Source organism: Pararge aegeria, chromosome 2 (assembly GCF_905163445.1).
Source record: "Pararge aegeria chromosome 2, ilParAegt1.1, whole genome shotgun sequence".
NCBI classification, from domain to species: domain Eukaryota; kingdom Metazoa; phylum Arthropoda; class Insecta; order Lepidoptera; family Nymphalidae; genus Pararge; species Pararge aegeria.
The window spans coordinates 11016233-11027813 of NC_053181.1; the positions used below are offsets into that span (position 1 = coordinate 11016233).

The 11581-nt window shown below is 33.0% G+C and overlaps 1 protein-coding gene across 4 annotated transcripts; it reads left to right on the forward strand.

The window, feature by feature from the left end:
* Positions 1-1856: 1856 nt before the first annotated feature.
* On the forward strand, positions 1857-8120 carry LOC120629729 (casein kinase II subunit alpha). 4 transcript variants are annotated; one of them, XM_039898743.1, is made up of 7 exons: positions 1857-1875; positions 3812-4095; positions 4254-4441; positions 4644-4836; positions 4926-5155; positions 5491-5639; positions 7158-8120. In XM_039898743.1, exons 2-7 carry the CDS (start codon positions 3889-3891, stop codon positions 7244-7246), a joined length of 1056 nt encoding a protein of 351 aa, XP_039754677.1. In that variant the 5' UTR covers positions 1857-1875; positions 3812-3888; the 3' UTR covers positions 7247-8120. The 4 variants fall into 4 exon arrangements, with proteins under 4 accessions (XP_039754677.1, XP_039754695.1, XP_039754687.1 ...); XM_039898761.1 differs by lacking the exon at positions 1857-1875 and adding an exon at positions 3193-3331; XM_039898753.1 differs by lacking the exon at positions 1857-1875 and adding an exon at positions 3214-3436.
* Positions 8121-11581: the final 3461 nt, after the last annotated feature.

Consider the following 11581-nt stretch of genomic DNA (forward strand, 5'->3'; position numbering starts at 1 on the left):
TTAAGAGATATATAAATGAAATAAATAGTAGCATGCCATTTTATGTTTTAATTGTACTTATGTTGTGTTTTCTTCTTTTTATTATCAGACTTTGTAATTTCCACTAATTGTCGACCTCGTCTGGTTCGAACGGACAATTCCCACAGTTACAGTATTGGCTTATGTTAACACATTGTTTTCTTTAAAAACTGAGTTTCTAGCCGGCTTCTACCGGTGCTAGTGTTACAACCAGACAGTCTTGATGATTAAAGAATGGGTTATAAATATAAAGTAGGACTCCAGAAATAAATTAATTTATACAGGGTTAAATAAAAAATACCATAAAGCTCTCGGCATTATAGTTTCTATCATTAAAACCAATATCTTTTGTTCTACGACATTTCAAAATTCAGTATTAATTTATATCATAATATAAAAAAAATCATAAATCACGTTATTTCTGTAAAGTGACACTGTGAAAACAAATACAATATGTCACTTTTGCCAAACCGCTGCGAGCATCTGCGAGCACACAGGATAGAGTTGTGGTTTACGCGCTGGGCCTGTGCTTGAATACAATACCGTCCGAATGATATATAATGATGAGATCTAGACCGGAGCGCACTTGTATAGAAAATGCCTATTAACACTTGCCGTATAACTGAAGGCAGTAGTCAAATCGCGACAATACGAGTTCTAGGTCGATATTGGTAACGGTAAATAAGTTCTTCGCGAAATTCGAGTACCCATACAATTTCTGAGGTCCTGTCCTCAATGCAAGGTCGGCTGAGAGCTATAGAGCGTACTTTGTCTTTGCTTAGCCAACGTTAGTGTTAAAACGAGATAGATTTACCTGAAACGCACAACTTTATTTCGTTTTAACTGTTTTTTATGTCTGAGGCAAGGCTAGTAACGCTTTATGGACCTCAGCCAGCTTGTATTTGGACAATGCATTACAGTGATATACAGTTACATTGACTTTGACTTTAATGCTAGTTCGGATCTGTACCTGTGCAGGTAACTCGCATAAGCAGGAGACGCAAATTATATCCCCCGATTATGAAAATGAAAATCATTCTCTAGCTGTGCCTGTGTGTGTATGTCTGTGTGTGCTTGTGATTGACGCCAATGCTCGGAGAGTTGATAAAGCTGCGGGAGAATTTCGTCTTTTTCCGTGGGAGAATTATGTCTCCTACCCATGGTAGCCGTGCAGGGTAGTAGGTACAATGCGAATTGTCATGGCTTGAAGTACCGCTTAGCCATGTTATGGGTACCAAGGTTTTATCAGCGGTTGTCGCTTATGACTTCATGCATATCCCGAAATAGAAATTGGATGAGATTGCCATACCCAATATCTCAATACTATTAGAAGCCAAAGTGACAGAGCTTCTTTTTAAAGGCATCAGAGCAATCTCCTAGCGTTAGTAAAAACGTTTAAATATTATCGATAAACCATAATATTTGGACGGCCGCTTGGCACAGTGGGCAGTACCCTGCTTTTTGAGTCCGAGGCCGTGGGTTCGATTCCCGCTGTTTATCTGTATATTGTAAGGATTTATGGACATAATATGTGCTGGAATATATTATACTCCCGAAGAAAAACTCCACGCGGATGAAGTCGTATTCGTATGATAGTATTGAGTAAGTATAGGAATTCAAAGTTTACGATCGTTTCTATATCATAAAAATGTTTTACGAGTTTTGTGGAAAGAGGGTATGCACATACCTACTTCCCACTAGGTAAACTAGTAAGAAATGATTAAATATGGCTTATTTTATTATAAAAGTATTATTTTAAGTTGTGGTATAACGAGCAACTAACGTACTATTTTAAGTGGTATTTATTAAACTCGTTATGTCACATCATGCTAAAACAATATAAGATTTTACTTTTGAGTAAGTACATATCTTTGAATTATCAATGACCTATGAGTGTGGCTGACAGACAAACTGTTTATTAGAGTATACAGTTCTCCTTGTCAATAATAAACTCTCAGAATTAGTTCTGTGTCAATAAACTGATATCGATTAAAACCTTGTTCTAAGTTCTAGATTGATCGATATTCCGAAACCTTTTCTTAGATAGAGGGAGGTGTTGTTTAGGCGTCCCGTTGGAGAGGCTGTTCGCTGCAGGTGGGCAATGCCTTTCTGCGTTTTCTTCTTTCTTTCTTCCGCGTGTTGTGGCTGGGGTTCTAATGGGTGCCCCCTACGACTTATCATTAGTAGTCAGAGGTGGCTTGGCTTCGGGCTTTTGCTACGTGCGTCTTGGCAGAACACTGGGCGATCGACGTAGTTGACCGCCTGGGGCCCGTCCGACCGTCGTAGTTTGCGCAGGTGGCCGGCTCTGCCACTGCAAGAGTGCTACTAACCGACTTAGATAGGGATATAAAATTAAATATGTGAGTTTGAAACAGAAAGGTTGGTCTAGTTCCCACGACATCAACAAATTGAAATCTATGTTATCTAACTTTTATTTTTATTGTTGCTGTCGGGGGAAATAGCTGAAATAATCTCTTGCACAATAATATATTAGTAGTGTTTATTTAAACATCCGGAGCAGCAGACGATATCTTTATATGATGATGGAACCTAGCACTAGTCGGAAAAGGTAATTCTTACTGTGTTTAAATGTTGTTACGTTTTTCTCAATGCATTGCTCTTATGAATAAATTAAATGATTTATTAAAATATTATTCATAGAGTGAATGAATAATATTTATTAAGTAATAAAACTTTGAAAGTTCATTTTTGCGATTAAATTTCATTTCCTTTCATTATGGCTCGATGTTGGTAAGGCGTGGTAGCAACTTTTAACAATAGCTCGGAGACGTTCAAAACTCATAACTACGAAATACTTTGTAGTGGACGATAAAAACAATTTAATGTGAATTAAATTTATAAAATATTTTATAGGAATTTTGAACAGAACTTTAGACACTATTTTTATTAATTATTCAATTTGTTAAGGTATTACATTTTGAATAAAAGCATCTTAGGGAACAAACTTGCAAACCGATTAGTATGATAAAGAGAACATTCAAACTTTAAACCAGTTTGTCAGCGGTTGTTAATTTGCTCATGTTGGAAAATCTATAGAATGCTTACTATACTAGTGTCTGTATACTCATTGTTGGGAAACATCGAAAATATATTGAATATTCCACTTTAAAAATTTGGAGTTGGCAACTCGGACCTAATCCTCTGTTTACGAACGATGAAATTCTCAAAATTTATATAAGAGAGAGAGAGAAGATCAAGAGTCAAGACAAGAGTAGCAAATGGCAATGGTGGACGATCGGATGGGCGTCCATCTTGAATTTCGCTGAATTTGTGCCGGTTATGTGATAAAAGTGTAATTTGTATATTAGACTTCCAATTATTTGTTAATTTTCAAGAAGTTTATGTATGCTTAAACTATTTATTGTTTAAATTAAGATAATCTACAGGAATGTGTTAGGTATGGGAATGTGTCCGATTCATTTGATCATTTGACGAGTAATGGCGTGCGTTTTTCTCTCTGAAGACTTTCAAATTTTATTTTATGTCATCGGTTTAACTTTTCTTGTATCTGATGTCCGTCCAGAAAGCTCACGTATTTGCTATCTCTAGAGTATAAGAAAACCTAACAAATGACCCTATTAGCCCTTAATTTGATCATAAGTGATTCAGTTGGATGTCGTTTTTAGGTTATACATCAATACAAGTGACTCGTAATCGTTCGTAATCGCTTTATAGTAATGACTCCCAGTGACAATTTAAACAATTAAAATTACAATAGTCAAGTGTAATAGTGAATGTCTCAAAGTGACGTCGAAAATATTTTTATTCACAGTATCATTACTCAAGACATATGCGATTTCCGGTAAGAGCCTCGTCGACAAGACCTTAGGTTGGCAAAGTTATAATACGATGGCAGTACCTAGTAGAGCTCGGGTATATGCCGACGTTAACTCACAGAAACCAAGAGAATACTGGGACTATGAAAGCTATGTGGTGGACTGGGGCAACCAAGAGGACTATCAGTTAGTACGCAAGCTTGGGCGCGGAAAATACAGTGAAGTATTTGAAGCAATAAATATCACAAATAACGAAAAATGTGTAGTAAAAATATTGAAGGTAAGTGATGCCCTGTTGTTTATTGATTCTATCTAATTGGCATAGGCTAACTGGCAAAATGTAATTTTGTGTAGGCTATAATCCAAGGTTCCAAGAAGACCTTGTAGTCATTTGTTGTATTTATATAAAGTTAGTAATTTTGTAAACCTTTTTTGCAGCCTGTAAAAAAGAAGAAGATAAAAAGAGAAATAAAAATATTAGAGAACTTAAGAGGAGGCACAAACATAATTACTTTACAAGCTGTTGTCAAAGACCCTGTCTCTCGTACTCCTGCTTTAATATTTGAACATGTGAACAACACTGATTTTAAGCAACTATATTCAACATTGTCAGATTATGATATAAGGTACCTGCAGTTAACTTGAGTTATTATAATTTTAACAATTTAAATTAGTATTCAGAATATTATATCTCACATAAAGTAACAAAGTATTTGAAACCCTTCATTATAATATGTTATATATATTCTAGTTTACCATACTTACTTTATAACCTCATGTTTTGAAATTTATGGTGGTTTGGATTTACTATAATTGTAAACATTCCAGGTATTATTTGTATGAACTTTTGAAGGCTTTAGATTACTGCCACAGTATGGGTATCATGCACAGAGATGTAAAGCCTCATAATGTAATGATCGATCACGATAATAGAAAGTTACGTCTTATCGACTGGGGATTAGCAGAGTTTTATCACCCAGGCCAAGAGTATAATGTTCGTGTTGCTTCTAGGTACTTTAAGGTAAGCTTGTAAATTTAATACATAAGTATATTTCAATGTCATAACTATTTTTATTAAATTTGATTGTAATGCTTGTATTACTTTTTTAGGGTCCTGAACTCTTGGTTGACTATCAAATGTATGATTATTCATTGGATATGTGGTCACTAGGGTGTATGTTAGCATCCATGATCTTCCGTAAGGAACCATTCTTCCATGGTCATGATAATTATGATCAACTTGTACGTATTGCCAAAGTGCTGGGCACTGAAGAGCTATTTGAATATTTGGATAAATATCATATAGAATTGGATCCCCGGTTTAATGATATTCTTGGCAGGTAGTTTATTTTTAATTCATTTTGACATAAATTTAAAATTTGAAATACTTATCATAAATATGAAATTTCCCCTATTCATGATTCCGATAATATAGTAGCATGTTAATGAATGATCAATATTGTAGTTGAAACTTATCTTTTTATTTTTCTTTGTGTTAATACAAGAGACATTTAATCTGAATAATTACCACCATCAGCCAGAAAATACCACTTTTCTTACATGAAATTACCTAGATATTTATTACCCAAATGTATTAAGGAGTAGGGTTTCTAATTCCTGATGAAATATTTCTCAATTTACAAATAAGTTGCTAATAATAAATAATACCTTTCAGGCATTCTCGTAAACGATGGGAACGATTTGTACATTCAGAAAATCAACATTTGGTTTCTCCAGAAGCATTAGACTTTCTTGACCGCCTCCTGCGCTATGACCATTATGAGCGATACACAGCTCGTGAAGCCATGGAACATCCTTACTTTTGTAAGTCATCATGAGTTTTATTTGAAAGTGTTACAATAATCATAAAAGTACACATGTGCCTAATCTTGAAAGAGTTTGGCACAAAATTAGTTTTTATTCCATAAAATAAATCTGGTACATAGCTTATCACTAAAACAGATCTTGATGTCATTTTACACAGAGAAGATACCTTGCATTGTGGTGATATATTATATGAGCCTGATTCCTGGAGGATTTTTTTAAAACTGAAAACAGACAAAGTTGCAGGCAATAGCTTGGTTATTAGGAACTAGCTGTTGCCCGCGACTTTGTCTGCGTTTGATTTTGTTTTTTGATGAGTCATTAAATTAATTTGTAGATCAAAAAAAATTAAAGTATTCAGTATCGCTAAGGCTTCAATGAAGGGGTTTGCTGCTGTCCACTGACAAGTTCTGTCCTCTATCTCCAACCACAGTTTGGGCAATATTAAACACATATTATAACCTCTATTATATTACAAAAATAATTATTTAAATCTGCTATAATTTGTCGGAGTTATGGTGTTAAATCGTCAAACACTTTCATCCCCTCTCCCAAAGGAACAGAGCTTAATGTCGGAATAAAAAGTATCCTATATGACTTCTAACACTTCCAAGAATATGTGTACAAAGTTTCATGCGGATTGGTTAAGTAGCATAAGCGTAACAAACAAACAAACTTACATTTATAATATTAGTAGGGGTTATAACGTCATTTAGAACTACACTCAAAATAGATAGAACTTTACCATCATATTCGCAAACTTTAAATTCTGTGCCACTCTTGTACATTACTTAGAACTTTAATCTTCATAACAAACACTTGCTTTCTGCACTTGCCATGTGCACTGCACTGCACATGTTATCTGCTTCTATTTTACATTCAAAATAAAGCAATTGTAAACTATTTATTGATACATAATTTGTTTTATATTGATTCAATTTGTGTTAAATCACATACTACAAACTTCTTTTCGTTACATAAATAGAAGTTACAATTTTTAAAGTTCTATTGATAAATAAGGGGACAGTGATTAATAATATAATGGATGCCTAACTAGCAGGCTGCTGTATGGTCCTTGTTTATGTACAGTCCACAATAATCGATTGAATGATAACATCCTTCAAGACTACTTATCTGCTATATTAATTATATTATTAACTAACAGACAACTTTATTTTACATTTTTCATAAACTTGCTTTAGATTTTGACACAATTAACAACTAAGTATTTGTAATAGAATTTATACGATGCTAGACTTGCACGTTAAAACTTAATATTTCGAAAAAGTATCCATGCATTGACACAGCCACCATCTTATCGAATGATATACCCAACAACACCCAAAGACACCCATAACATGAAATAGAATAAAAAAGGGATTCTTTATTAGTAGTATTGTAGGTTTTATGTAGAGGTTTGGGTCTAAACAGCCTGGTTTAGTTAGGTATCTGTTATTACATTTGACAGCAGACAGTTTAAATTTTGAAAATATCTTATATTTTTACATTTGTTTCCAGATCCGATTGTGAAGGAGCAAGGCAGAATGGTATCGTCTAATTCTCCTAGTCCTAATGCAGTGCAAGGGCCAATAAACGCGGCAGAGTAATAGTTATAAAATTCTGTAATGCTCTTTATAACACTATGTATTGAAATATATTACCTGTACAAGAATTCCTGAAAAAAAAGGGAGTTAAAAGAAACACCAAATAGAGTCCAGTGACAGCAAACCGACACACAAGGACACAGTGAGGAGCGCCATTTCTGTTCAGTTGATAACTCTCATGTAATTCCAATATTGTACTGAAGTATAATTTGGAAAGACAATATAATTTAGTATTTAATGTTAGTAAAATCTGGTTTATTCATTGTTTTTAAAGTGTTTATCTCTGGTACAAACCACCAAGTCCATGGAAATGTATTCTAATGTTACTTTCGAGTATCTTATGGGTATGAAATTTTAAAAGAGTTTTTAAGGTTCTCAACACATCCATCTTTTTGTGAGGTTCAATCAATATTGAAATAACAAAAAACATCTGGAGTTTCATTGCACTTGATCTTTTGCATTTATTAACCTATGGTATTGATATTGTAATTACTTGTATGATATACTGATAACGCCCGCATACCATTTGCAAATACTGGTTAGCGACTTTTGTTGGTACTTCTATTAAAATTTTGTATTTATGTTATAAAATAAAATGTAGATATGTGTGATAAATACAAAATTTTAAGATGTAAAATGTTTCTTTCATTACATGATTTTTTAAGATACCAGTAAAGTTTAATTCTTAGATATGTCAAATAAAATATTGCTTCTATTAGTATATTTTTAGTAAGTTATGTTAGAGTCCCATTATATAGCAAAATCGAATCGATCGTCAACATTAAGTGGGCCTCATTCATTATAATTTATTTTTAGAGTGATAACTTAAAGTTGTTGCAACAAAATTTTCTTAATAAACAGACTAACTTTGCCTGGATTTGGTTTGGATTTTTCGTTTGCTGTACAATCATATTATGTATTGGAATGCGAAAGAAAACTTATTTATTATGTTCCGGAAATAAAATAAAAGCAATAAGTAACTCAAAATGTACAATATTTTGTAGTTACAGTAGCCCACAACTATGACTTCATTTGTAAATATTTAATTCAATATTGCTAGCTTCAATGTGCATCAATGACTAGTTTTCTAAGTTATCTGGTGAGTAACTAGAATATAATTAATATAGGTAGGTAACGCTTTGAATTTTGCACTGATAAATACTTTGAGAAGATTTTTTATAAAATATTTACAAGTGATTGACGGATGCACCCACGAAAAACGTGTCACCGCAACAATTTAGTCTGCCACATCTAATTTTTTTAATTTTTGATGAAAGTACGCGAATGTAACCTAGCTATCATATATATGAAAGAATCTAAGATTAAATGGCTGTAAGACAAAAGTTGTTCGTGAGTTCACCTTACGGCTTTTATTAAAGTTATCTAACCAGTGGCGTGCATAGGAGACCCCAGGGTAGGCATCCTAAGAATGCTCTATTTTGAATTAGGTCATCTTAGAACCGATAATACACAGAAAAGAAGCAGTGAGTAAAGCTTATGTGATATCAAACGTTAAAATCCTTTCGCATTACGAGTTTATAGAACCTTCAGTGTGGCAATGTTGTAATGTATTTATTAAGTGCACGCCACTGCAAGTAACATTCTGGCGGGTACAACCATTGCTGGTTCGCTTTTCTTTTGGCAACGCAATTGAGTCTGTTTTCGACCAGCAATTTCCAATGGCTTCGCTCGTAAGTTAATTTATGAGTAAGCTACTTCATATCAAGTTCGGTTAACCTGGCAGCTTTTACATACCTGTATAAGGCGATATTAAGGCTTATTGTTATTAAAACAAATCGCGAAAATTAAAAAATATTCATTCCTAACTTCCTACAGAGTATATAAACCTAGGGTAAAGATCAAAAGCTTTTTTTAATTTCTTAATCTCCACTCTCTCCACAAAATATATTAATGGTCGGTAAGACATAATGTCTCTGTCTGTTAGCAAAAAAAAGAAGTATATGGACAATCAATTTACTACAACAGTTTCAGATTTGTTTTATAAGCATATTGTCTGCGTATTAAAGAAATAGTTACTGTGGTTTGTAAATACTTTCATAACATGATTCCGAATTAATTTTTGATCTGCCAAAGCATAAGTTTAAAAATATTAAAACAGATTTCTAAGGTGGTTACTAAATACGTAAAATATGTTTATGACAATGTTACTTGCAAGTATAGCAATAATCATCTTCTCTTAAGATTGCGTAATGATGATAATTTTTTATTGGTAAAATCAACTATGGAGTTTCTAGCTGGCTTGGTGGAATCTAAAATTCCGGACTACTTGGCTTTCAGTACAGTGTCAGAGTCTATAAAAAAGGCTTAACTGAAATTTAGCCTAATAGCCTAATAAATTTAGCCAGTTATAGTTATAAAAACCAATGTAAATGGATTTGTTTTTAAAACTTTCATTGTGAAATCATTAGGCTAAATATATTTTGAATATATTAAATAATTGGATGAAGCATTAAACTATGGAAAATAAATTTTTTACATAAGAATATTTGTCTGTATCTTTGAATTAGCGTACAACTGAAACTACCTTATATGATTATCTCGGTATGAAGGATACAAATATATTTTTACATAATTATAATATAAATATTTTTAGTTAAAACTTTACAAATTATAAAAAGAAAAGATTAGGATTTCTTAGCCTAATATATGAGACTTTCATTCTCTCAATCGTGTAGGAGTATCGAACCACTAACGTTAAAGTAATAATTATTCGTTTTAGTCTCAAATTGTGTACGAATTTAAGCTTAAAAATCAGAATAAATCTATATATTCCATTCTACTCTGGCGTATCCATAGTCAAATCCGACCTTCGATTAGGAGCGTACAAATCTTATTATAAGAGTCCTGGAATTTTGAGCTTTTGTAAAAGATACATAATTTATAGATACGAAACGGCGAAAACACATTTGATGCCACCATGTGGTAATTTAATTTACTTAATGCAACCAAAACAAGCGTCTTATCCACTGCCTTTCCTCTACCCTGCAACATATAATACGAAGATGAAGATATAGAACTGATGGAAAACGAAACGGATAGAAAGGAAACTGCAACTTATTTGTAAGCACCATTAGTTTACTTAATAAATTCTCAAATGTGTGTGCCTCCTTGGTAGGCCATCCCAAATTTGGTTAAATTGTAAAGTAACTCTTGAGACGTGACTTGAAACGTGTTCGAATGCAGCTAAATAGAGCTCCCGGGAATGGCTACCTATATGGCTCGAACATTGCCAATCTGATCTTCAAACAAACTCAGTTAATTTACAACAGAATTGACACAACTAGGTACCTATCTGCTCGGTATTTTATCGAGGAAACGAGAAAATATTTGACATCGTTTTATGTTTTATCAGGAAAAAGGATTGTCACACTCATTCGTGTCACATTGATTTATTCGAACGTTGAGATTTTTTTCTGATCTGAATTACTACAAACGATTTTTTCTGATCTGATGTTAAAACACACGGCAGAAGTGTAACTTCTGAAAAGTAGCCTACGAGAAGTTGATGTGGATGTAGAGTATCAGAACTATTACGATAAATGTAAGGTTTATTATTTAGTATGGACACTAAATAATAAACTAGAATAGATAAACAAATTTATGTTTTCTATTTCACTCTGCTCTATACATTTATGTGTTTGTTTCTTTATCTAGATATTATTCGGTCTCCTTGGTAACTTGAATACGAAACAAATTAATGTGTAATGTATCTCATTCCCTCCCATACATGTGTAGTCTATAAATCTGTATCTTTCTTGTTCGTGAAGCATTTCGTTACATCGAGTTTTAAATCACAACGGTTCTTATTTACCTTCAATCATTATTTTAACACAAAGCGATACAATATTAACTCCGCAGTGCAGTGCGTGCAGTTTTATTTGAAACGTGGAATAAAAATAAACTTTTTTTAACTTGCACGAAATTCTCGGACAGGTTCCGTAGAACTTTTTGCGGTTTTTTAAATTTTATTTAATTTTTTTTCCGCCAGTATTCACGATTTTAAAATTAATTTATCAAGATGAAAATATTGACACAAATAAAAATTCATTCACAATCAACACACTTATACTAAATCTTTCTAATACGCAGGCGCAAACACAGTCCGAGAATGTTTAATGTTTTATATTTATCTCATTCCCTCGACGGCTGAATCCTATACATTTATGAGTTTGTGTCTCAATAGACATATTTTTTCGTTTCATCGAGTTTGAAATCACAACGATTCTAAAGAATTTTCACTTTTTCACAAAAAAATGCATTAAAATCTTATTTATAGCACTCTTATCTGAGTCAGGGAATAATAACGAAAAACACTAA

What these genes read in the sequence shown, in the direction of transcription:
- LOC120629729 (XM_039898735.1), top strand. Translation starts at nt 3,653, where the DNA reads ATGTCGTTTTTAGGTTATACATCAATACAAGTGACTCGTAATC. An exon ending in TTTAATGATATTCTTGGCAG is followed by an intron (nt 5,156 to 5,490) that starts GTAGTTTATTTT and finishes AATACCTTTCAG; the next exon opens with GCATTCTCGTAAACGATGGG. An exon ending in CATGGAACATCCTTACTTTT is followed by an intron (nt 5,640 to 7,157) that starts GTAAGTCATCAT and finishes ATTTGTTTCCAG; the next exon opens with ATCCGATTGTGAAGGAGCAA.